Source organism: Platalea leucorodia, assembly GCF_965183815.1.
Source record: "Platalea leucorodia genome assembly, chromosome: 1".
NCBI classification, from domain to species: Eukaryota; Metazoa; Chordata; class Aves; order Pelecaniformes; family Threskiornithidae; genus Platalea; species Platalea leucorodia.
In genome coordinates, this window is record NC_138823.1 from 26,669,063 (window position 1) to 26,696,387 (window position 27,325).

General features: G+C 42.8%; 1 protein-coding gene across 4 annotated transcripts; it reads left to right on the plus strand.

Moving 5' to 3' along the window:
- On the plus strand, positions 1 to 27,122 carry CDH17 (cadherin 17). Of its 4 annotated transcripts, none has more exons than XM_082306569.1 (18): positions 1 to 72; positions 374 to 443; positions 3,208 to 3,306; positions 3,959 to 4,096; positions 5,609 to 5,747; positions 6,940 to 7,098; positions 7,770 to 7,969; positions 9,717 to 9,848; positions 10,715 to 10,865; positions 11,588 to 11,803; positions 13,827 to 13,903; positions 15,367 to 15,558; positions 16,785 to 17,029; positions 18,898 to 19,028; positions 20,173 to 20,409; positions 22,382 to 22,498; positions 22,605 to 22,721; positions 26,410 to 27,122. In XM_082306569.1, the coding sequence occupies exons 2-18, from the start codon at positions 399 to 401 to the stop codon at positions 26,517 to 26,519; spliced, it is 2,505 nt and encodes an 834-aa protein (XP_082162695.1). In that variant the 5' UTR covers positions 1 to 72; positions 374 to 398; the 3' UTR covers positions 26,520 to 27,122. The 4 variants fall into 4 exon arrangements, with proteins under 4 accessions (XP_082162695.1, XP_082162696.1, XP_082162694.1 ...); XM_082306570.1 differs by lacking the exon at positions 1 to 72 and adding an exon at positions 84 to 179; XM_082306568.1 differs by lacking the exon at positions 1 to 72 and having other exon boundaries at positions 84 to 443.
- The last annotated feature ends 203 nt before the right edge of the window (positions 27,123 to 27,325 follow it).

The window sequence follows — 27,325 nt, forward strand, 5'->3', positions numbered from 1 at the left end:
TGTGAACGTGTTGTTGCCTTCAGTAAAGCAGAAATGAGAACGGGGCTTGCGTGACATGGAATCATTGCAAGGGTGAGGTTGCACGGCTTGAAGTTTTGTGCCCGTTTCAACCTCTGACAGCTGTTTGAGGCGCTCTCGGCATGTGAGACCTCCTGCACCACTGGGGACAGACCTGATGGGTACAACCTTCCCAGCCAGCCCGGCGACACCAGTGGTCTCACCTCTTATGGGCAGAGCTGCTCCTGGTCCTTCAGAGATCACTCCTTGTCTGCTCTCTCCCTACAGCTTCGGGAAAGCTTAGCTGTAGCCTTTATTCACAAATAGATTTTGCCAACTCCATAGGGTTAATGTGACTGTCGCTTCTTCTTTGCAGGAGCTGAAGCAAAGCATATTCCAGTATGTTTAAGCTGTGTGGACTTCAATTTCTCCTCATCATTCACTTGGTGAGTTACAGCTTTTCCTTTGTTTATCTGGGAGCAAATGGCAAAGGTTGCCTGAGCTCTAACCCACGGGGCGTCCCAGTCTGCAGGTCAGGCTGGCAGCGTGTGCTGGCAGAGTGGCTGTAACTCTGGGTGTGGGAGTGTGGCCCCGACACGTATGTGACCCCATGGCCAAAAGTTAAGAAGACATGTCAATCATTAGGAAAAAAAACTTAAAAAAACCTAGAAGAAACCAATTTGCCTATTTTGCCTCTTGTAGTTTCTCCTTAGATATTACTTCTTCCAGTAAGTGGATTTCATGCTAGAAAAGATTTAAAAATACTGCAACAAATCACCAAACAGTGAAGACATCTGTATGATGTGTTCAGGTATACTATAATCCATACATGTGCTGACATATTAAATGTATTCTAAGACATATAATGGCACATAGTTTAAAACATGCATATTAATTACTTATCTTCATTATTCCATCTATGTGAATCCCTTTTGAGAGGATTTTCTGGAACTGGAATGTATTAATTATGCTATTTATGGACCTCATCTATTAAATTCAATAGATTTACTGATGTCTATAAAGGCTACGGTGGTGGCTTCTACTTTACAACTGAAATTAACAGAAAAGATAAAAAATGAGTCAAATTCAAATCTACCAAATAACCTCCTCAGAATACGGAGACCCTGGGGGTGGGGTTGATGTGCAGTAGTGAGTACCTCCTTTTTCCTTCCCATTTCAAGAGTTGCTGCCCGTGGCAGTGCCGACCCCAGTGAAGCCACTCCGCAGCCATTACAGCCGCCTTCAAAAGGGATGCCAGCCGGATACGGACCAAGGAGCAAGCCCCATTTCCCCTTCAGGCCCATGAGTAGTGATTCATGCTGTAGACACATGTTTAGATATATTTATGGTCCACATAAAGCAGTTTTAATCGATAGGAAGAGATATCTCTTCCTTGCTTCACAGCCTGCACTTTGAACCTGTTGGGTTTTATAGCATCAGCCTTTGTTCCTCCACGGTGAGGAACATGACCAAGCAAATCCCCTCCACAAAACGGCCCTGGAAAAAACCTCCAGGAGACATGTTGTGCCCACCAGTGTGACACAGGAACAGTTGTAGCAGGTCAGATTCAGGGTCCTGCTATCTTGTCCCTCGCAGAGGCCAGCAGTCAGCATTTAGCAAAAATAGAAAAGGGTAGCTGTAAAGTACTCTTTCCTGGTATGTATACCTATTATATGGCTTTTTGGGATATTTTTCCACCGTCACTATTGTTCACTAGCATCCCTTCCCCTCCTTCCCCAGTTCTCACAATATTCTAGTTTTCCTGCTTGCAAAAAGAGTCACAAACCCTTGTAGGTGAGGAGGGCAGCATCTCTGGCTGTTATTAAGCAGAATCTGGTGTTACTCAAACACCACTTGTGACACACACACAGAGCAGCGCTTTAGGGTAAATTGCACTGAACTTAGCTATGTTTTTGTCATAGCCAGAATTAAGTTTTCCCTTGGTAATATGTAAGCTGTGCTTTTCTGTGAGAGGCCAAATAGCTGTCCCAGCAGCAACAGGACCAAATCCAGGGGAAAAGTCATGCAGCAGAGAACATGCACTACCGGAGCCTGACTCCATAGGCTGAGGGACAGAGTGGCAATGGCACTGTGAATCTATAAAGCAGAATAAAGTCATTTTTACACCAGAAGACAGGGAGTTTTACCTGTGCAGCCAAATGACAGAGCCCTAATTCTGGCAGGCAGCTCCTCAGCATTGGCAAGACCTTGGTGACAGGGAGAGAAGGGTAGACATTCGAGTTTGGTCTTGGCTTTGGAGAAACAGGTAGATTATCTGAACCATAGGCTGAATTGTCTTGTGTGCAAGAACTGCTCTGGGAGGCTGTTTCTTGCTTCGTTTTTTTTGTTTGAAAGCAAGAACAGCCCTGAAACATTAGGGCAGGAGTGTGTCTGTAGGTCTTTGGGCACTAGGGCGGGGGTGGTTATAAACCTCATATAAAACTCATTAAAAAATTGCGAGAAAAAACACCATATGAAGGCATTGCCAACCATTAGGAAGAAAACAGAGGCTGAGACAGATTTGCATGGCATTTTTGCCATGAGGTAGAAGCCAAAGATCAGCATGACATGTTTGCTCTGGCTGTGGTTTGCACTCACATGCAACTGATGTGAAGGCACAGGGCCCGAGTGGCTTGCCCAGATGGCCAGGGCGCTGAGGGTGGTGGGGTAGGGGACCTGGGGAGGTCTGCCTTTCTTCCTTACAAAAAATGTTTGGATTTACTGGGGGAATTACAAGGGGTGCAGACCCAATTCCTCCCCATCGCCAGGTGTGGCGTTGGGTCTACTGACACACTTGTGGCCACAGGACTGTGCGGCTCCTGGGTGGGACGTGGCTGGTCCTGCTGGGGACACAGGGGTGATCCAGAAATGCTTTTATGAATTTCCTCTTGCTCTCAGTTTGCTCTCAGCTCTTCAGTGCTTCTGTTTGCTCTTGAAGGTAGATCAAATCTCATTTAATTATGTAGTGGTTAGAAAAGGGCAGGGCCCAAATGTTTGTTTTCAAATTAATTAATAAATAACACTGCTTTTAAAAATGGACGTGCATTAAAGAATGCAGAGTTGTTCCGTACAAACCAGCAAGAGTCTCCTCCATTACACTACAGCAAAATAACTTGTGAGAGGCCCAGTGATGGAGAGCTGCTGTTTGTGCGCGGTGACAGCAGACATCCCTCAGCTGCTTTCCTCCATCCCTTTCTCCCTCTCTCACAGGCTATGTGCCAGAATTTGGGGGACCTGCATGTAACTGGGCCTCTGAAGGACATGGAGTTCACCATTCCAGAAGGAGGAGGACTGCGCTTCATTTACCAGGTAATCAAGTGCCTCTTGATGTCCACTCTGGTCAAAAACCCCATAGTTTGCACACACTGACCTCACAGGCAGTGTTGTCATCTGTGCTGGTGGGAAGAGCAGTCCCCTGAGAGGATCTGAAATTAACTTTGACTTCCTCCATCTGAGAATTCAACAGTCTGCATGCAAAAAGAAGAAGAAAACCCTTTCTCTCACATTTTAAGAGGATATCCTAAGACAAGGATTAATAAAATCAGCATTCCTGGAGAATGGGTTTCCATGTAACTTGTGTCATCATTTTCCTTCAGCTCTGAGGTTTTCTTCCCAAGGCCATAACCACAGAAGGACAGATCCAGCTCCCAGGCAAATGGAGGATGTGTGTAATTTTTTTCCATTCCCGTGCTCAGACAAAGCCCTGTCCTAAGCAGACGTTTGCTTTGGAAAGAAACCACAGTTGGAATTTCCTGCAGCATTCAGGAAATAGTGTGAAAACTCCTCTGTTGAGGATCAGAAAAGACCAGATTTATTTGAGCAGACTCTTGGAATATCATTCCCCCAGCCAAGCACACTGTTGGCAATAGATTTTAAAAGACAAAAAAGCATGAAATTGTTTTGATTATGGTGAAAATGCTGAAAAAAGGATGATTTTCCCTCTGATTTTTCCCCATTCTAGTTCACATCTGAGCCACCTGCTGCAAGTTTCAGACTGACTGGTGAAAAAGATGGAATAATAGACATTGTGCCAAAGACAGGCATCCTGTATCTCAATGGGTCTCTGGACTGGGAGACCAGAGCAGTGCACAAGCTGCAGGTAAAAACTCAACGAAAAATAGGAAGGGAGGGTTATTCATATTCACCCTTTTTTGGTAAACTTGAAATGAATGGAAAACTGTTGAAATTTCAAATTTTTTGTTTTGTCTATGTTTACAGAAAGCTTTTCATCTTTAATATTGAGTTTTGTTGAAAGATGCATGATTTTATAGTTCTGAAAGACTTTGCACAGGAAAATGCTCTTTAGCACAGGAAGATTATGTTGAGAAAACAAAAATTACCCTGATGCCAACACCAATCCTTTAATTCTCCTAATATGAGGAGGACACTTGACTGGAAGATTCTCTTGTTATCCCTGAAGACTGATAGGATGAATTCCATGGCTGGAATGGGAAAATAAACTATTGTAATCTACTTAGGAAGATTATAATCTATTTAGTGACAAATGGTGTAAATGACATGTAGGCACAGAAGCACAGATCTAACCTCTGTTAGGTAACAGCAGAAAGCTGTTTGGCAGATGTCAGCGGCTTTAGAGGAAGGAGCATTGTGTGCTTGTCCTGCTATTATATTATTTTCGTAAGGATTTCATCGTAAACACTGTTGGGAGTGGGACAGTGGGTAGGTGACCTTTTGGTCTCAGTATAGCCTTGTGCTTTTATTCTGTGTCAAAAATGGTATTGTCTTTTTCTGAGGCACTAGCAACTGAGGAGGAGATGATCGTGAGAGGATCAATATCTAAACAGACAAAGTACAAAATGATGTTTTAGCTAGGCTTAGCTACCTTTCTAATGTCTAGCACTTCAGGTTTTATGGTTTCATGTTCTCAGCTCTAAAGCACCCTTGGATTGATATTAGAGAGTACAGTTTTCTAGCCCTAAAAGTTATTAACCTTAAACATGGGAATCCTTTACAGACAAGAAGTGATGACAGAACTGAAAAGTAATATTTGGTTAGGCATAAATAATCATGATTTGATCTATTATGTGCAAACAAAATAAAGTCTGACAAACATGATACATGCTTGGTGCTTTAAAGTCAAAGAAGGCTGAAAAATAAGAAGCCAAATTGTTTGGAACCAAGAACTGTTCAGAACTAAGAATTAAGTTTTCTTTATAAACCTTTAGATCAGCCTGTTCTTCTGCTTGATGTTTACAATAGCACACTTCAGTCTGCTATATCATATTGGGTTTTCTCCTTGTTCTTTAGAAACTATCTATTTCTATTTAAAAAAACGCATAAGGTCTAAACTGTGCAAGAATACAAGTAGTCTCTGCTGAGACTGGAAGTGGGAAGTTGCACTCTGAAAAGTGTCATTGGAAGCAGGAGTAGTTTATTTTGTTTTGTTGGCATTATATACTGTGGTGAATTGTTGTCAGTGAGTTACCGCAGTAAATTTGTCCTTGTAGATGGAGCCACCCAGTGATGGGTCCCACCAGATTTGCGTCACAGTAAGAATGACTTGGCATTTGACATCCTGATGTTCATTTATGTCTTGTAATTTATCTACAAGAAAATATTTCTTTGCTGTTCCTTCTTTTTCCAAATCAAGGTGGAAAGTCTGGATGAAAAGGGAAGCATAGTGAAAGGTCCACATGCTGTTACAATACGTGTGGAGGATATCAATGACAACCCACCAGAATTTGACCAGATAAAATACACTGGAGTAGTAAGGCAGAATTCCCGTCCAGGTAATCGTCATAATAATTAAATATTATAGTTAACAGGAAGCTAAATTAGTTAAACAGAAAGATAAAGTGGGTGCTATACTTCAACAAGCTGAAAAAAGATCAGTTTTCCTTCCCACAGGATTGTACAAAATGATACAAGCATGTATAACATAATGAAAGGGCAAAGAAGTGACCACTATGTGGTGTAAAGGGATGAGTGTAATCAGAAATATTTCATAGTACTTGTTGCTTTGCAAGTATCACTTAAGAGGCAAATATTGCTGCCCTCACCATTGCACTGAAAAAAACCCCTATGCTAGAAGGAGTTTAAAGTTGAAAGGTTGCCAAAGACTATACAGAAAGAGAATGCGAAGAATATGTAAGTCTTTGCACATCAGTGAAATAAAATGCCAATGTAGATATGGGGTATGTGTTTACTGTGACTGATGCTTCTCAGAACGTGGGCTGAACCTTAGTATTTAGGATTGCAGTGATCCAGTCCAGAAATAGGGAAAATATCGAAGAGCAGTTCGAGACCCACATCTTGGAAATAAAACAAAAGACTCAGCCAGCTGTTATCACTCTGACTATGGACTCAAGAACAAACTTTTGCTAAAGAATATGCGTATAAAACTCCATGGGGTCAGAAAACCATTCTGCAATATTTTACTGTATTCTTCAACTGCATCCAAGTCAAAAAGATTTTGAATGTTGCATTGGTGATCAAAAGGTAAAAATTCACTTATGTTATCATGCATTTCCATATTTTTTATTCACTATATGATTGTTCCTCTAATTATAACTGTGTCACAGCTGTAGGGCATTTTTCTCAAGCTGCTTTGGGTTGAACTGATTTGTATAAGGACTGCAAAGGGGCCTTAAAGAGAGATACCAGTGAGCTACATTCTGGGTGCAGGCACTCTCGGATGGTCGATAGCTCTCTGAGTTAGCTCTGTCACCTTCTTCATCAACTGGTCTTCACACCTATTGTGATCCTACTAAGCAGAGCTGGTGGAGGCGGGACCTGTGGGATGGTACACAGGCAATGTAACCTCCACACACAAGCATGTCTTATCATGATTACCATTCATGTATTATGAAACAACATCAGCTCCCCATAAGTTGCCTTCCTGGCTTGAGAGCTCTGCTCAAATGGACTATGTGTTGAGGTTTCAGTTTCCTGTTACCACTGTTTCTTCTCTAATCTGAACAGGCAAGCCCTTCATGTACGTCCACGCCACTGACCGCGATGATCCTGCAACTCCCCATGCGCAGCTGACGTACAGCATTCTCCATCATTTTCCCAACCCTTATAAAGAAATGCTTTTCCAGATTGATAGTGTAACTGGAGCGATCTCACCGAGTAAGATGGGTATGTAAAAAGATTCTTGTTTGTCAAAAAGCCAGCATGAGTTCTTGGGTGCACCTAGGAACAAAACAACAACACAGCTCTGATGTTAAATTCTGAATAAACGTAGTCAGTGGGACACACTCCATTGAGGCCCTGGTTTTGGGGAACTTTCTCTGTGTCCCACCAAATTCAAGGGAAGTTAGCGGAAATAGAGATTGGGATCTAAAAGTACATTGAGAAGAGAGGTAGATCCTTTGGCCCTCAGGACTACGTTAAGTCATATCTTGGGATTAATTCTCTTCCTTGAAATCTAGAAAACCAAAATTAGTAACATAAAAAATACAGAGAAAATTCAGCCAGCCACATGATCCCAACTAAACTGCAATGATTTAAAAACCCTCTCTTCTGCTGGGCTGAACAAGTGCCTAACTGGAGTGAGGGCTGTCCAGTGATGCATCTGCACAACATGAGACCACAGCAGAGAGGTCTCATACGATTACATCCACATGATGTTGTGCTGCATCATTCAGAGAAGCCAGAGGAAATGGCTTGTTGAGATTTGGCACAGAGGCCCATCTAAGGAGTAAGCATGGAGTAGATGAAGTAGTATGGTGCATGTAGGAGGCAAAGGGGATATGAACCATCTCCACAGCCTCTGCTTCATTTCACTTGGCTCTTTGCTCTGTCCCTAGGCTCTTATTACTTAGATCCTCAAAAGCAGGACACCTTCACGCTTGTCGTCACCGTGAAGGACATGGCAGGGATGACAATGAATGCTTTCACCAGCAGCACAGATGTGATCATCACTGTGAAGGAGAGCCTGTGGAAAGCTCCCTCCACCATCCGCATCCAAGAAAACTCAACGCAGGTCCACCCTGTCAACATCAGCCAGGTAGGGCCCTTGGCTGCACTCCCTGCACCTCTCCTTGGTGCCACAGAGTCATTTTCTCCCAGCTATCTGTGAAGGTGTCCCCACTGCATTCAACACCAGGCTCTTCAGAAGGACTTTGGCACCTCCCAGTTATTTTTTGTATGGTATCCTTTGGAAATGATCTTTAGTGCGGGTTTCATTAACTTATTGTTAGTATGAAAGTTAATGGTTTGAAGGTGACTGAGATACAGTCAATACAAACATTAGAGTGACTGGACTTTGCCCTTCAGTTTGGAGAGGCTGTTAGCACCGTCTGTGTGTGAGAATATCCCATAAATAGAGGAAACATTTGGAGAATTTTGTTACAGTGAAATGACTGGAAGAAAAACGGTGTTTTACAAGGCTATTTGGCACAATATGAAAGATAAAGCTCTTGAGACACCCCGAGGGAGCTCCCAGATAGACATGTGGCAGTTGGGAGTCTCTGCAGAGGTGCCGCTCTTGTCTCCTGATGAGTTTCTTTGAGCACTTCCAGCCTCGCTCTAACATCACGGGCCCTCCAGGCTTTGGGCAAACCAAGAGCTAACCTGTTGAAGGTTATTTTGAGGTTAGCTTCTTCCATCTGCAGAAGATCCTGGCAGGGGACCAGCTCCACTGCAACTCTGCTGTGGGCAGTCTCCAGCACTCAGGGACATCTGCTGTGACCAGTTTTGTGTGATGCAGTACACCTGCTATATCAAAAGTACTTAGGAAGGACTGAAATGCCCTCGTTCAGCATCCTGCATTCCCACAGTATTCCTCTTTTCACAGTGCAAATGCAAAATATTTTGCCGATAACTGCAGACCGATAGCGATGTATACACCAGTAAATATTAACTAACAGGCCAGCAGCCTTTCAGAAATGTTTGACTTCTTTGAAAAATGCCTTGGCACCGACACCCCCAATGCCGTCATCCCTTGGACATGGCAGGATTCCTCGGATCCTGTTTGCAAGAGTAACAGACTCGGTGCTATTCCCACTGGCCTCATTGACAGCCCAAGGAAGTCCAGAGTGAGAATAGGTGGAAGAAAAACTAATATACAACGGTGCTCCCATTCTGGGGTCACTTGTATATAAATTTCACGTGGCAGCCAATGACATGTTGATTCTGCCTAGGGGAAAATGAAATGCAGTTGCTGCTATATGATATAAAACATAAACAGTAATACTGACTCTTTCATTAATTTGGCAGTCTGTTTACTGCATTTCATTTTAAACCTGAAGCACTCCACTAAAGATCCTTCATCACAGACTTTGATGCATGTAAAGAGCATGCACATACACACATGCAGATAGGTAATGGGTATTTGTTTTGTTGTTCCACATCTCTGAATTAGATAAACCAAAACAACAGGCAGGAATAGACAGTGTAAGGAGATGGAATAAATTAGTGTCAAGACATTCAAATACATATAATGCTTTCTTCTCACGTATCACCATTTAGCTCCACATCCCAAAACCCTTCCATAAAATGATAAGTGGTGTAGCCCGTCTGGACAGCTGGAGAAACTGAGGTAAAATGGCTTCACCACAACAATTCAGAGAGCAGAGGTGGATTATCAGTCTGGTTTTCTGCAGCTTGTCCCAAGAGCCTGCCAAACTGTTAATTTTCTGGTTTGTGAAGCTAAGAGGAATGCAATCTTTTCTGTTTGTGGTTCAGAAAAGATCCCTGTTAAATCTCAGTCTACACTTCTGACTTGCTATCCTGACTTATTTTTGCGTTTTTAGGTGCACTCAAATGAGCCAGATGTGATTTATGAGCTTTTTGAAAAAGAAAAGCTGCCCAGGCTCCCATTTTCCATTGATCAGAATGGGGTTATTTATGTGACCAAACCATTGGACAGGGAAGAAAAGGATACTGTAAGTAAACACATAAAACCTCACCGATGGGAGAGACCATAGCAGGAAGCTGATTATTGGTGTGGGAGTAAATACAAGAAAGCTCACTAGAAAGGACAGAGGGGGAAAAAAGAAATAAAAGCTTTTTCTCTTGTCATTTCTGTTTGGGAATGACTTGGTAGATATGAAAGCACATCATCTACAACACTGTAAACAGCCTTCAGTTTGGTACCCTACAACATTTCTCCGTGGGTCTGGCAGTAGCAATCACTGCCCACAGCGTTTGTATGATGTACAACACGTACCAACCATGGCAGGATTGTAGGTGCATGAGCAAGAAGTAGGCAGTGGCATTTGTGGAGTGCAGGAGATTTGGATGTTTCAGACCTACTGCAGATCCCAGGGGCCTCAGGGATCTCTCCACAGCAGAAGCAGAGTTCAACTTGCAGTTGCAACTGTAAAGTTACCCTGAAGTTCTCCATCTGGGGGTCTTTTAGACAGAAAACCCTCTGTCCCCTTTTGTTCTTGGAGGAAACTTGGGCACGGAATAGGGTGGAGATCAAATATGCTGGAGGAATCCTATCTCTGTATGTGACAGATGAATTTGCAAAGTGACAAAAATGAGCTATTCCTGCTTTTCTTGATTTTTTGCGAGAGCAAGTTCACAGTGCAGTGAAGTATTCAGGACTTTTAAATTTGTTTGAGAACTCAGACCTCAGGCACTAAGGGGTGATGGAACAGTTCTGAATTAAACAGAGTGAAAATACTGAACAAACATATGAGAGGATATTTCATTTGCATGGAACGCTCCCACAGTTACACATTTAAATGAAAAATATTGTCACAGTGGACATTCAACACATCTAGTCTCAATTTTCTTATTGCAGTATACTTTCTTTGTGGTCACAAGAGATAGCGAGGGAGAACTGGTGGACAAGCCTCTGCAGATTCATGTTATTGTGGAAGACATTAATGACAATCCCCCTGTGTGCCAGCAGGCCCTCACTGTAATTGAAGTTCAAGAAAATGAAAGTGGAGGTAAGAAAACAGCTTCTACTCATTTATACACAGCATTCTTGTCCTGTTATTTTTTCCAGCTGGGTGCAAATAAAGCTAGAAATTCTGATCCCAAAGAGTAAAATGTAGCTCTCCTAGAGAAATGTTTTCCTGTGCAAATAGCCCTGTTGTTATTACTTCAGTAAAGGATTTCAATAACCTGAGAAGGACGGACCCAAGACCCCTACTTAAAAGATGCTGTTCGATTTAAAATATAAAATTGCATTTTCCCACAACCACATTTTTGGATAACTGCTTGGAATGTAAAAAGAACACCACCCCTTTTATAACTAATACAATAAATACTGCTCTAAAAGTGGCATGAGCCCATTTTCCCTCATCCAGATGCTCCTCCTGCATAATGCCTTTCACTTCAATGGACCATTACCGAAATCTGTCCCTAAGTCTTCACATCAGCTATTTGATTTCAAGGTTGAAGTGTTTGTTGTTACAGTCACTTCTTCTGATCAAAACACATAGCCCAGTCCTTTTGGACAACCCCAAGCCCAAAACAGCTGGTTGCGATGCTAAAGGAAAAACTCCCAGAAGTCAAATGATTGTGTCCATTGCAGTGTTTTCCACACAGACAAATTTTTATTGCCCCTTTACTCTTTGCATTGGTATCACTGTTGTCAGTGTGTACCTCTGTGGAGGAACAGGACCTCTGCGTTATTTGACTGACTCTAGTCTCTCCTCTGCCACAGGAAGTAACATTGGCACCCTGGTTGCTACGGACATGGATGAGGCGGGCACCCTTAACTCTCGTGTGCAGTTCAAAATCCAAAGTCAGGTTCCTACTGTTCCTACAAGTAATCTGTTCTTTATTCAGCAAGACACTGGAGTTTTGCAGTTAACTAGCCGTTCTTTAAACAAGCGCATTGCAGCCAACTATTCCTTGAAGGTGGTGGTGACAGATGCAGGTATGTAACTCCTGCTGTTATATATCTGAATAATTTTGTTCACACTGGCATCCCCTGTGCTCAATGTCCAAGGGATGAGAGGAGACCTGGAGGATTCACTGGACAGGCAGCAGCACTGAGACCTGGCTTGCTCTGGTGTGCTACTGGCTTGTTCTCGAGATGCAGGGAGGTTAATCATGATTCATAGAATCATAGAATCATAGAATCATTAAGATTGGAAAAGACCCTTAAGTGCTGAGTCCTGCACTTGGGTCACAACAACCCCATGCAACGCTACAGGCTTGGGGAAGAGTGGCTGGAGAGCTGCCTGGCAGAAAAGGACCTGGGGGTGTTGGTCGACAGCCACCTGAACATGAGCCAGCAGTGTGCTCAGGTGGCCAAGAGGGCCAATGGCATCCTGGCTTGTATCAGGAATAGTGTGGCCAGCAGGACCGGGGAGGTGATCGTGCCCCTGTACTCGGCACTGGTGAGGCCACACCTTGAGTACTGTGTTCAGTTTTGGGCCCCTCACTACAAGAAAGACATCGAGGTGCTGGAGCGTGTCCAGAGGAGGGCAACGAGGTTGGTGAGAGGAGCGATTGAGGGAGCTGGGGTTGTTTAGTTTGGAGAAGAGGAGGCTGAGGGGAGACCTGATTGCTCTCTACAGCTGCCTGAAAGGAGGTTGTAGAGAGGTGGGGGTTGGTCTCTTCTCCCAAGTAACAAGTAATAGGACGAGAGGGAACGGCCTCAAGCTGTGCCAGGGGAGGTTTAGGTTGGATATTAGGAAAAACTTCTTCACCAAAAGGGTATTCAGGCACTGGAACAGGCTGCCCAGGGAAGTGGTTGAGTCTCCATCCCTGGAGGTATTTAAAAGAAGGGTAAACGTGGTGCTTGAGGACATGGTTTAGTGGTGGACTTGGAAGTGTTAGGTTAACAGTTGGACTCGATGATAATGCAAGTATGGAAGTAAACCAGCTCTAGGGCAGAGGACGGATAAACTGAGAAGCTTGTTAACAAGTACTCCAGTAAGAGATTTCCTTCCACAGGGGAAAAAAAAAATGAAGGGATCATGATTGTGGCTTTCCCCCAAAATCTTTCAAACAGACTCATTGAAAAAAAGTCAAGAAATAAAACACAGCTGCTCAGAGAGTCCAGATAATGTATTTTAAAAGATCAAGAGCTGAAATTAGTCTTCAAAAAGAATCTTGTCCATTATGTAAGTTCCCAGGAGTCCTTTGTGGTACACTGAATGGAAAGGGAATCAAACTCTCTACTAAAGCTTTGTCCTGGAGTCTTTACAGTCAGGCAAAACTTGTGGATGGAGGAACTGGCATGTAAAGAAAGCAGTGTGACATGTCTGTAAATGAAATAGCATCATTTAGGCAGATAATATGAAAAACTTGCAGAGGGAGAAGCTGGTGATTTTTTTGGCATGCTTATTTGAACTCCATCCAAACAATTTTGTTTAGAATATTCCTTAACTTTCAGCTCATGAAGCACATCCATAAAACACTGAAATCCAGCTACATATGAATAGCACATGATCAGGCAGAGTATGACTTTAAAATCAGAAGCCCCCGTCCCTATGGGTGCCCCTGCTCAGGTAGCGCTTGGATTTATGTAGATCTGAAGTTTAAGTCTGGCTGTAATGAAAATGAGGGTGCTGCCTGATGGCCCACCAAAAGGGCAAGGTAGCATAACAACCTGGCGCTTACTTTTTGACATGCAAAAGTGATATTGAGAAAGCTAGTACAATTCATAGCTATCATCTTCCTGGTAAAGGGATATGGTTAAAAAAAGTGAGGGAAATTAAATGAAACAAGATGAGACAATGCTGAAGAAATTGGGAAGGTGAATAGTAAGATAGAGAGTGAGGTTGTCACTGACTAAGAGATATTGGAGATCAAGTGCTTCTTACAACAGCAGGACTTTGCTTGGATTGGGCAATTTGGCAGCGCTCACTTTTGCTCACAGTGATCCCTTTTGGAGGAAAGTTATTTTCGGCAGAAGAGCTGCCGTAACAGTTTGTTCTCTTTCCATGCAGTATTCCAAACAATCTGTGACGTGCAGATACATGTCATCGACATCAATGATCGGATTCCCATCTTTGAAAAATCAGATGTGAGTATTTTTAACACCATTTTTGATGTCCCAATAACTTTTGACAAATGTTTGAGCATAGGTTCAATGCCTATAGAATGTCAATAGGAAACTAACCATTTACAGCACAAGTAACAGAGCAATCCACTAGTGAAAATAGAGGCAAGGTATTGCTGCAAAGCCTGCATATAGGCTCTGTCTAGACAGTGAACAGTGGGACTGACTCATAGTTAATTCTGAAATATAAGGTAATTTGCTAGTGGAAAACTATGTGTACAGAAAGAAATGATTCTATTAAAGCAGTTTATTCAGAAATGTAAGTTCTGGAGAGAAAGGGGGAAGAAAAGGCTTTAAAATTAATTAAAATAGCTAAATGGAAAAAAGCTAACATCTCCCAAGTTCCTCTCCATGCACAATATTAATGTATCCAGAAAAGCCAGAAGGTGAATGGAAATCAAAGGCTCTATTTGCTTTAACCAGAAACAGTGGTCCAGTGACCCATGCCCAAATGCATACTTGCTGGCCCTTCGTTCCAGAACGGGCGTCAGGCTCTTGCCTCTTGCTCTGGTGGAGTTGCTGGCATCTGGCAGAGAAACCTGCAGATCTTCCATGACTTCTGCCTGCTGGCCCAAGCCTCCCTGCAGACACTGCAGTGGCTGGAGTGTCTACATCTAGGTGTCTAAGCTCCCACCATACTTGTAGGCAATGTAGGCGGTGGGCTCAGGAGAGCTGTCTGGCCCATCAAGTGTAGGTCTCCTCTTGGGGAAGCTGTGTTGGTTTTTGGGCTTTGCTGACTGCATTGTCCAGCTCTCTGTTGATGATAAAGGCAACTTAGATACATGAAGACTAGGTTCCTACATACCAAGCTGTTGACTTTCTCACCTCAAGGTCTCAGCCCAGGACCTGGTCTCAAGATATGACTGCTGGGTCAGGACACACATCAAACAGAGTAAATGGAGCTGGGCTGCTAATGTGGCAACAGCTTATGGTGCATGGAGCAACTAAATATTTAAGTCAGTGGCTAGGGTGCTTACTGGGTACAGAGGAGCTGTACAGTACCTACTGCTGTGAGCATTGCATGAACATGGAGTGGTTTCAACAGAGAAGGCAGAGGTTTGGGACTGTTGCTATACTAGTAGCTTACCCACTGACAGAGATCCCGTCACCTTTGATAAATGTATGGCTAAAAATGGGGGATATAGCAACTTTGCAGAGGCTCTAGTGGCCGTCTTGCAGCTCTGGGTTCCCCTGGGCAGCGAGGTAGCTCACCTGTACTGCTGCAAGGCACCTCACTAATGCTTTTGTACATCTCTAACCTCATTATGCCGTTGCTGTAAAGTGCACCCACCGCTTCCCTCCCTCAGATGGATGCTGTGGGTTAAAATACATCCATACTTGTAGGTCACAAGCTTGTTGTAGCGCTCAAGTTTTTATCCGCAGATGGTGCTCAGTGTGTCATGTTTCAACGATCTCTCTCTCCTCAGTATCACAATGTGACTGTTGCAGAAAGTCTCCCACTAGGAACAGTGATATTAGAAATTCAAGCTACTGATGGAGATGAGCCTGCCACAGGGAGCTCCTACATCATTTACCAAGTGAAGGAAGGGGATCCAAACAACACATTCATCATAGACACAGATCCTGAAACAAACCGAGGGTTTGTCAAGATTAACAAGGTGAATAGATGGGTTTATTCTTCTCCTTTATATATATATATGTATATATATTTGTCATAAACAGTAACTGCCCTGGTGATGATTTGCAGAGCGGGAGGGTTGGCTGGTGGTGGGGTGAGGACACCCTAGGCATGGTGCAGACTGCAGCAGGCCCCACTCTTGGGCTCAGGTGCTGTGCTTGTGCAGTGCTCAGGCACACCTATCCTCCTGCCTTTGCTGTCTCCTACCCACCCACTGGCACCAGCAGCTCCCTCCGCTGGCTCTGCTGCTGGCCCCTTCTCCAGCAGAGCAGGCTCTGGCTGATGAAGTCGGTCTTTATACACCATAAAGAAAAAAAATGGCATTTTTTGAATGACTTTGCAGCAGTGTTCCTGGAAAAGAGAAAGCCAGCTAAATGCTTCCATGGGCTGTGGTCATCATGGTGGGCTGTCACGGGGCAGATCCTCCTCCTTGCTGGTGCTCTGGACCATTGGTGGCTTTTGCAATGGAAGGTGCAAAAAGTGAGACCAGCATGTCTCAATGTCAGATTGAAGAGGCAACTTGTTCCTGCTGAGGCAAACATTAACCACGACAAAGCCAAGGTCAGCACATGCCGCAGTGGGTGACACATCCCATATGTTGAATGCTGGAGACAGGAATGTAAGGAACACTTTCTGCTGCATCCATGAATTTCAATAGCAAAAGTGCTCTCCCTCTGAAATTAGCCTAGGTCCAGAAAACATATTACTCATTTTTCAAGGGGTGACATGTTGTTTGCATCCAGTACAACTGCCACTGGCCAGGCCAAGGGCAGGCAGATGCAGCATTTGGTGGATCATCTTCAGGCTCAATCTGAGCGTCATTTTTTCCCGAGGAGGCAATTGTGAGAAACTCCGTGGTGTAACAGCCCTCGTAAGGCTTTTGTCACCCGAAGGTCACTCAAGGCCTTCTCGTACAGAGCTATAAATACTATTGCTGTAAACAGGATACAGTTATTAAACTTAGTCAGGCAGGTGGCAACATTATTAGGAAATGCAATTGCTGAGGGGGCCTCCAAACAGGCATACGGTTTCATTTAAATGGACTGTTCCCAGTGTCGTTTTGCTCCTGACAGCTCTCCCTTATTTTGCTGGTATCTGGGATGCAAACTCTTCCATGAGAAGAGGGGCACTTTGTGGTTTCCCATGGGAGCTCCCTGCAGCAGTGGGGCCATTGCTTAAAGCACCTTTTTTTTCTAATTTATCCAGGCTCTTGATTTTGAAGCAGCTCCAGTGTACAACCTGGTGATCAGTGCCACAAACCCCGAACCGTTGGTGCAAGGCGTGCAGTACAACTCAAGCTCCCTGACCTTGTTTAAAGTTTTTGTAACAAATGTGGACGAGCCACCTGTTTTCCACAAGACAGTTTACAAAGAAGAAGTGTCTGAAGGCATTTCTGTCAATACCCTGGTCATGACAGTGAAGGCCTATGATCCTGAGGGGGATTCTGTACGGTAAAAAAGAGTGACCATGATTTATTTATTGAATTTAGGATTTAGAAAATTGTTCTAAAAGAGGTACAAAGAAAACACGTCCCATATTTTGCATGCAGGAAAAGACATTTTTACAAAAGTCTCATCTCCTAGTAGAAGGTGGAGGTGTGGTGGGGTGGTGGCCGGTGACTCACCTGCAACAGACTGCTGAGCAGTGCTTTTCTAACCAGCTTTCCCTCTGTGCTGTGACAAGCAGCAGGCAGTGGGGCCTTTGAACCAGGAAACTAAAAAGGAAGAAGGCCGATATATGTCTCCAGGAAAAAGGCAGAGACGGTCTGAGAATGACAGCGTTTCCATATCCATAATGCCTTTAACAAATGGATGAAGCATATACTGCGTACCCCTAGGGAACCAGTAGGACAGTAGCTGCTTTTCGTGTCACACAGGAAACTGCAAAGAGCTTTTTCTCCACCAAAACACACAACCTGTAGTGAAGCTCAAGTCTATAATTGACAATTAATTCATTTCATTTTCCAACTGCCAAAGACGATATGCCTGCTTCCACTGCGGATGCAAAAGTCTGTGCATCACAGCTCCTATGCTTGTGAGTGGGATGCAAAACCTCAAAATTGGCTCATTTGGTAGCCCAATGCCATGTTGTATGGTCATATGGTCAAGTCACCTTGAGTCTCTGCCAGCTCATAGACCTATGCACAGTGCTGTGTTGCATGGTGTAAATGTACCTTACACAGTAGAGTTGGATAGAAGAATTATTTGTGGCTCTTGCTGTACAATTCCCAGCTGGGATGCTGAACGGATCAATCCAAAACAAACCAACCTTGAAATTTAACTAAAATTCAGCAAAACATCAAGTAGTTAATGGAGCTGCAGAATATGACTGCTAGGCCTCCTGTGGATTTTTATTCCCAGAGGTGTCTCATCTGGCTTTCTACTTTCCCCTAACTTTTGGGAACTTAGCATGTTTGGCCTTCTGTCAAACTGGTTTGAAAGTGAGCCACATAGTCCAGAAGCTCTGGGGGATGATGACAGAGACAGATGACCGGAATTCATATTTACATAAACCATATTTCTGCTAAAAAATAAGTTAAAGGATAGAAAATAAAAAGTATAAAAAGTAAAAGATGTACAAGCATGTCAGCATGCTGTTTTTAATGCAATGGGTACTGAAAGAACAAAAGCATTGAATGAGAAGGTCAGGTCACATCTACTCAAGCAAATGCCTGTGCTTTAACTGGGTCATATGTTCATGGTTAAATTTGTAAAAGTAAATACCCAGAGACCTTGGGTTTATTTAAAACAATAATATAAAGGCAATTATGTGGTGATGTTTAAAGCACTCTCTGTTCCAAGGCTGCCCCAATGGTAATTACAGGTTGCCCCAGACTGGCAGTAGATGACCACTGCAGTCTGCCTCAGGGTCCTGGCCCCTTGCTGATCCAAAAAGGGTGCCTGGCTGCACTGCTCCCTCTGCCCCCCAGCCTTTGGCTTGTGCCCCCATCAAAACCAAGGCATTGGAGATGTGATGGGGAGAGAGGGACATGGGGTTGGGACAGAGCACACTCCTGGACAAAAGCTCAGGAACACCCCAGGTTTCCCAGTTAGGAGGAAGGTGGAGTTGCGGTACATAGGCTGGAGGAGCAGTGGCGTTCCCACGGCTCTGCTCTCTTTATTCTCAATGATTTTGGCCTGCCTTCCTCTGTGTGCCTCTCCTGGTTGGCTGTAGTACTGGGACTCTTCCAAGAACCCTCTTTTCGAGTACAATTGTAATCAAGCTGCTAGCCTAAAATCAATAAAGAAGTATTTGCTTTGTCAGCAATTTTTCCTGATTTGAAATAGCATATGTGACTTTTTCTTATTTCTTTCCAAAGATACTCCTTAGAAGGTGACATAAGGAAATGGCTGAGGATTGATTCAACCACTGGGCAGATATACACTACTTCCACTTTGGATCGAGAACAGCAAGAAATATACACAGTTGATGTTGTCGCATCAGAGCTAAGTAAGCAATGAAACAACTACATATACACACAGCGGAATCGCCTGCCCTTACTGCTTTATGAGGAATTATCATAATTCCCATGACTAAACCCATGAAAAGTACAGGGGCATGTGATGTATCCTTAGAAGTATATATTTCTTAAGAATTTAACTTTCTTAAAAAAAATCTTGATATTGTAGATAATGAGGATTAAAATAGCTTTCATGAAGTTAGCTATCATATCCTGTTATATTTGTGTGAGCCACATGGCATATGTTAATGTTAATGATTCAAATACTGAAGAAATTCTAAGAAGGTTAGAATTTCTTCAGTATTTGAATCATTAACATTTTCTGCCACTTTTTTCCTCTATAGCTATAAAGATTTTATTCTTCCCTGTAGGTATGTTTAGGCTTCCTGAAAACATAACTGGAGAGTAACTTGCAACCTTGTACAGGATTTCATTTTATTACGAATAAAACTATTATACTAGTTAGTCTGAAATATATTAGGGCTACTAGTTCCAGCCATGAGAATCTTTCAGATAGTCCATCTGGGGAGATTTCATTACATGATTTACACTGAATAGGGGTTAGAAACTCTGGTCTTTATCTGATTGAATGAGGTATAAATCTAGATTTCCCTTATTAAACACAGATAAATAATAATGCTGGCCACTGTTTTGGGGCATGTGGGTAAAGATGCAGCTCCTGTATGTCAGGAAAAAGGAGTGCTTCCTCAAGCACCAAGACGGAGTGGGGCTGTTCCTGCAGGAACAGGCTGGAGAAATGACAGGGCTCTGAAAGCTCTTCTTGGGTCCCTTGTCTTGGCCCCAAGTCACCTTGGTCACCTTGAATGTGACTGCTTATCAGATACGATGGATGTGACTGCTTCCTAGATACAACGGTCTATCTGCCTCCTTTCACTTGCTAGTGTTCTGTAGTTAGCAAGAGCTGGGGGTAAATAAACCATACTTTTTAAAAAGTGGTGGCAGCTACCGCAAGTCCCTCAGGACCTCCTGAGACCTTGCCTCTGCAACCTGCAGACAGCATACCACCTCCCACTGCCTGCCTGATGGTGTACCTATACAATAGCTGCAAATGCAACAACCCGGCGTGTAAGTCCAAGATGTGCACGTAACTTTGCATTCTGTTAAACTCTACAGATAATGCAGCTCAGAAATCCAAAGCAACCTTGACGCTACATTTACATGATGTGAATGACAACCCTCCACAGTTAGCTATGGATTATCCTCCTTTCTTCTGCCACCCACTCAATGGAGGAGAGCGAGCTTTAATTCAAGCTACTGATGCTGATGAACAGCGGTATTTTTCAGCATTTACTTTTTCTCTCGCGGATGATATGAATGTAAGAAATAATTGGGAAATCTCAAAAGTTAATGGTAAGTTAATAAAGCTATTCTTATAATGATATGGGACTGTCTAAGTACTCTGGAAAATATAAAGAAATATTGAATTCCTTTTCGGTCCTACTATTGCATATCCAGTATTCCATGTAGAAAAAAACTAGGTTGTTGAGAAATTGCATGCATTTTGGCATGTATTTATTTGAACACCTAAGTCATTAATAATTTTTTTCAAGAGATTACATCTAGTATGTTGCAAGCTAAAATTTCACTAGGCTTACGAGAGAAGAAACATGTAAGAATAAAATGAACTATGTGCTTAAATGAATACAAATCACTTCTGCTAAAGAAACAGAGCAGTTCACAAACTGTCTATTTCTGACATTTCGTGTGCAAAGGGAAGTCATGCCTCACAAACCAACTGGAGTTCTTTGAAGGGGATCAGTAAGCACATGGATAATTGCTTGGCTGATAGAGCCTGTCTGAATTCCTAGAAGATGTTTGATGAAATGTCCCGGTAGAGAAAGTTGGGTTGCCATGATGTGAAAGGGACAAGTTTTGAAAGGATAAATAATAATTTAAAATTCAGGAGCTGGAGTAAATGGTCAGCTCTTGCACTGAAGGGAGTTCATGTGTGGTTTTCCAAAGGGGTTTTTGCTAGGACCTGTGTAGGTCAATAAATATTGGTGCGCAATGTGGAGGCAAAGTTTATTCATTATATGAAGTTATTTGAGTAGGAACCAAGTGTGAAGAATTGCAGAACAACCTTGCAAGACCAAGTTGGTTGAACAATAAAATGGCAGATTCAAATGAACCCCAGACTCCCAAATTCACATTTGAAATCACGGGTGCTGAGATGGCTATTACGAGTCAGGAGTGAGACCCGTAAGCAGTTCCATGAAAATGCGAGATCAAATTATCAGTAGTGTTCAGAAAAGCAGATCAAATATTGGGAGTTACTAGGAAAGGACCAGAGAAGAAGTCAGAGACCATCATTACGCCCCTGTATAAATCCATGATATGTTCAAATCTTGAACTCCAGTCTCTCCATCTCCAAAAAGATGCAGTAGAACTGGAAACAGGTTCAGACAGGGCGACAAGGATAACCAGAGTTACGGAGTAGCCCGATACAAGGAAGTGTATGGAAGCAGCAAAGTAAGCTACTACTTTTTAGCTTGGAAGAGAGTAGGGAAAAAAAAATACAATAGAGTTCTATAAAATCATGAATGCTAGGGTCAGGGTGGCCAGAGGTTCATCATTTGTCCTCTCTTCCAGTACACAGACCTGGGAGCCTCAAATGAAGCTTATGGGAGTTATTTCCAGTGCAGAGAGAAGGAGGAGGTAGTTGGCTGTGGAACTTGCTGCCGCAGGGTGTTGTGTATGTAGAAAGTTTCTACAAGTTCAAAGCAAGAAATTACATCTCACTCAAGAAGTCCCTGAGCCGAAAAAGGTTGAAGGCTGGGAGAGCATTACAAGAAAATAAAATACATGCTTGCTTTTTTATTGAAATCTCCACTTATTCTAGAGACAAGACACTGATATCGATAGACCTTTGATCTGATCCCAATGGCTGTTATAGTCTTACTTTTCCAAGTTTTAAGGAGTCTTAGATGTGACAGTGTAGGTGCGCTAGAAGTATGGTCTGTCGTACTAACTAAGTTATCTTGGGAACAATTTAAGTTGGTTACGGCTTCTCTCAGTATGAAGGGATATTCTTAGTTTAGATGTGATGCTATCAGTGTAGCACTACCTCAGATCAGATTTGGCCTGCTGTAGAAATTAGGAAGGAAAATCTCTGACCATATTATGCTGAAAGCCAGACTAGGCATTCAGAAGGTCCCTTTTGACTTTATGTCTGCAAACCAGTGAAACCTAGGAAGACATGGGGGAAAACAGGAACTACCATCATGTGCAAAGCAGCCTTAAAAAAGAACATTTGCAGCTGGTATGAATGTTGAGCTAAATTTCTTTCTCGTGCTGACATGAATGTCCCATTTCCTACTTACAGCTACTCATGCTTACCTCTCTCCGAAACATGCTAACTTTGAAGAGAAGGTGTATAATGTTCCAGTAATAATTAATGACAATGGAGAACCACCTTTGGAAAGAAAAGTGAATCTTGAAGGTATGCTATGCACAGAACTATTAATTTCAAGACAACAGTTACATTTATGAATCATCAAACTGGACTACTAAACTTCTCATTAACCTCATGGCATCTCTTTTTGCAGTAAACATCTGCCAATGTTCAAGTGAAAAGTCGTGTTTTATCGAAGTACAGCGTGAGCACTCCTGGCCAAGCGCCGGCCAGGCAATTGGGATTCTTATTGGGGTCCTGCTTATCATTGGTAGGTCACTTTTTCTTGGTTGATATGAAGCCAGGTCTCCAAGATATGATAGTGCTGCTGCATTTCTGACACTGATTCATTTGTTGGGTGAAGAGATGTCATGAATGTTGCAGAATGAGCAAAAGAGGAGAGATCTCATGATTGTGTATCATGATTGCTGCAAACTTGTAAGTTTTTGGTCATAGGAATAGCTTCCTTTGGCCTGTGCTTCTGCATGCACATACAATGGCACAGCAAGCAGCTATGACAGAAGAAAATGCTGTGCTTGTAGCATGTTGTCACTTCATTGCTACCTACTGCCCTTTTCCTGTCAGGGAAGGGATTGGAGCCTCATCTTTGGCTTCCAGATTATAGTGAAAATTGTGAAGCATCCAGGGATGTCATGCTTACAATGTCTGTACCCGTAGCTTACAGTTATGATTTTATTCACGTATTTCAGCTTCATAGGTTTCCATTTTTCATATGGAGAATTGCTTTGAGCTGTGGGAAACTGGCTTTTACATGAACAAAGTACAGTTATATTGTTAAGGGGTAGTGAACAGTATTATGTTCTTATAAGCATAAGCTGATGCAACTTCAACAAGTAGCTTAAAACTTTTTCCAAAACAAGACAAAATCATTTTTCGTATTAGAATAGGATAGGATAGGATAGGATAGGATAGGATAGGATAGGATAGGATAGGATAGAACAGAACAGAACAGAACAGAACAGAACAGAACAGAATAGAATAGAATAGAATAGAATAGAATATTTCAGTTGGAAGTGACCTATAACAATCATCTAGTCCAACTGCCTGACCACTTCAGGGCTCACCAAAAGTTAAAGCATGTTGTTAAGGGCATTGTCCAAATGCCTCTCAAACACTGACAGGTTTGGGGCATCAATCACCTCTCTAGGAAGCCTGTTCCAGTGTTCAACCACCCTCTTGGTAAAGAAAGGCTTCCTACTGTCCAGTCTAAACCTCCCCTGGTGCAGCTTTGAACAGTTCCCACGCATCCTGTTGCTGGATCCCAGGGAAAAGAGCTCAGCACCTTCCTCTCTGCTTCCCCTCCTCAGGAAGCTGCAGAGAGCAATGAGGTCGCCCCTCAGCCTCCTTTTCTCCAAACTAGACAAACCCAAAGTCCTTAGCCACTCCTCACAGGACATGCCTTCCAGCCCTTTCACCAGCTTTGTTGCCCTCCTCTGGACACATTCAAGGACCTTCACATCCTTCTTAAATTGTGAGGCCCAGAACTGCACACAGTGCTCAAGGTGAGACCACACCAATGCTGAATACAGCAGGATAATCACCTCTTCTGACAGGCTGGTTATGCTGTGTTTGATGCACCCCAGGATGCGGTTTGCCCTCTTGGCTGCCAGGGCACACTGCTGTCTCATACTGAGCCTGCTGTCGACCAGCACCCCCAGATCCCTTTCTGCAGGGCTGCTCTCCAGCCACTCCTCTCCCAATTTATACTTGTGGCCAGTGTTACTCCACCCTAGGTGCAGAATCTGGCATTTGGACTTGTTAAATTTCATCCTATTAATCATAGCCTAATGCTCCAATCTATCTAGATCCCTCTGCAAGGCCTCTTGTCCCTCAAGAGAGTCAACAGCACCTCTCAGTTTGGTATCATCAGCAAACTTGCCAATGGTGCATTCAATTCCTGCATCCAGATCATTGATAAGTATCTTGAACAGAACTGGCCCTAGAATTGAACCTTGAGGAACACGACTGGTGACCAGTCACTAGCCAGACGTAGCCTCATTCACTACAACCCTTTGAGCTCTGCCCTTCAGCCAGTTCTTCACCCAGTGCACCCGCTCATCCCATGGTTGGACAACTTGTCCAGAAGCATGCTGTGAGGGAGAGTATCAAAAGCCTTACTAAAATCCAGAAAAACTACATCCACTGTCTTCCCTTCATCCACTAGGTGGGTGACCTTATCATAGAAGGATATCAAATGAGTTAAACGGGACTTTCCCTTTGTGAACCCATGTTGACTGTGCCTGATGATTGCATTATTCTTTAAATGTCTTTCAGTAGTACCCAGTATGATCTCCACAATTTTTCCAGGAACTGAGGTTAAACTATCAGGTCTGTTGTTTCCTGGGTCTTCCCTCACGCCCTTTTTGCAGATTGGAATAACATTGGCTAGCTTCCAGTCAGCAGGGACCTCCCCAGACTCCCAAGACCTTTGGTAGATGATTGAGAGGGGTCCTACCATAACATCCTTGAGCTCCTTCAGTATTCTTTTTATCAATGTAAGTGCAAAAGTAATGAGGACGACTGTTGATGGGATCCAGTCCCCTAGGAAGTGAAGAGCAAGAAGAATTCAGTTCTCAGTCCTGTGTGATTTTTGAATGTGATGGTCACAAGACCCAGACTGGGAAACTGTGACTCAGCTGTAGAGAGGGGAGGGAGTGTGAAAGACCCATGGAGAAAATCAAAGAACAGGAATTAAATACGTTACAGACCTCATATTCAAAAGAGTTGGATTAAATTAGAGGATAAAAGTGAAAAAACCCAAGAACTTATGTAAGTTACCATTACTTGAATTCCAAAAGAAAAGAGAATGAGCCCCCAAGAACAAGTTCAGTACCTGAAAAGACAGAACCAAAGCTCTGTAATTTCTTTTGTAATACACAAACCCCAAAAGCAAGAAAAAGTGTCGATGCATATGTGATGCATATGTGTTTGTCTTTTGAAGATAAAAAGAGAAAAAAAAAAATCAAAGAACTTAAAATGGAAGAAACCATACTCAGACCATGTGATTGATAGAGAAACCCCTCAAACTGCATCTTTATTGTCTCTGTTCAAGCTTCTCACATCACTTATTTCTGCACAGTGCCTTAGTCTGATCCCTCACTTAGAATAGTGCCACATTTAAGTGAAAATTATGTTGGATATTCAGAGCAACGAATGGAGGAAGGGAAGTAGCTGAGCACTGCTATATACTTCAGTAAAGCAACAGAGAGATGTTGAATGTGACAGATAATCTAAAACTGATAAAGGGGAAATAAATTTACGTACAGTGTAACAAGCTCATGATGGTTTAAAAAGATGAAACATATATATATACACACACACATATAATATGCATATTTGATGTGTACATATACATATATATATATATGTATGTATATGAAGACATCTATACAACTTAGACTGGATATGACAAGTGATGATAAAGGGTATAAGCACTTCTAATCCAGGCCAGAAGAAAATCTCAGTCACTCTCGGCCATTGGTGCACAAATCGCTGGGGTCCATCATTCCTAACAGATACCAAGGAGCTCCTGAAGAACAATTTTGTTCTCAGTAGTCTCAGCTTTGCTGTGACAGCATTGCCATTCCATTGGGGGAAAAAAACCCCAGGGACTACAAATTAAGACAAACATGACAAATCGCTGCTCAAAGGAAGAGGGGCTAAAAAGCCTGCTTTGCCATCTGGTCAGATCCTAGAGGAGTAGTTCTTCTTTGGGGGAAGTCTCCTGAGCCCTGAGGCATCTGATCCTGCCCACCAGTGCCTCAGGTCTCTGAACACGCTGTTGGTCCAACACCGCATGGTCATTCCCCAAAGCCATTTGTTCTGTTCAAGAGGTAAAGCAGTATGGGTATTACAGTGCAGGTGTCAGATCCTTTGCTGAAATAATTTTTCAGAAAGTTTTCTCTTCCCTTTACTGATAAATGCTCTCTGTTTTTCAGGTGTCATTATAGGGGGTGTGTTTTTTCACATGAAATACAAACAGAAAAATGAAAAGAAGAGCCATCAGAAAGATGTAAAGGATAAGTCTGAACTCAGTACACTGGCTTAATGACTGTTTCATCAAGAGACAAAAATGCCTTCTGGGTTTGGAAGGAGTGAGCTTTGTAGCTCCCAAAGCCTAGAAGTGTACTTTCACAAACTGAGGATACAAACATGCAAAAGCAGGCTCTCAGGGTTTTGTCCTCCCTTTTGTAGGCAATACAATTCAATCATGAAACCAAAAATGTACGTACACTTCAGCAGCAGCCATTAATAAGAATCTCAGCTTTGACTGGAGTATTAACTCATGACAACACCAAATGCTGAGCTCCTGCAAGGATCAATACATGGGATCAGTCGTCTTTGTTTTGCAGCTGAAGTAAATATGGTCTTTGCAGAAGACTACATTTTATCTAACTGCACGTCTTTGGCTCTTTCCATCTCAATAAGATACTGAACAGCAGAATAGGGAATATAGTCCTGTGCTACGTTTGAAGATGTCCTGTGAAGTCCAACTCTCAGCAAAGGACCTCTCAAACTTATTGCAATGTGTAACCTGCCCTGGGTCATGCCTGCTTACATATGCTGCTGCATTTGTGCTAGCAATACGCACTAGCAATGTGACATTTTGGTTTTTCATTTTTGATATCCACAGAGTATAACCAGTTTGTGAAGCAGCAGGGCCTTTCATTACAGTTTTTAAATTAAAAAATAAATGCTGAGTCATGTGGAATTGGGTAATGTGCTGTTTTATCATACTGCTCCAAATATTGTTCTTGCCCCCTACACATTAGATAAGAATAAAAATGTTCTTTAAAGGTTTTAGTGTCTGTTTATTTAAAAAAAAAAAAAAAAAAAAGAGAGTGCATGAGAGCA

Coding starts and splice junctions, on each gene's coding strand:
- CDH17 (XM_082306569.1), top strand. CDS start 399: ATGTTTAAGCTGTGTGGACTTCAATTTCTCCTCATCATTCACTTG. Junction 10,866..11,587: donor TCAAGAAAATGAAAGTGGAG/GTAAGAAAACAG, acceptor CCTCTGCCACAG/GAAGTAACATTGGCACCCTG. Junction 13,904..15,366: donor CCATCTTTGAAAAATCAGAT/GTGAGTATTTTT, acceptor CTCTCTCCTCAG/TATCACAATGTGACTGTTGC.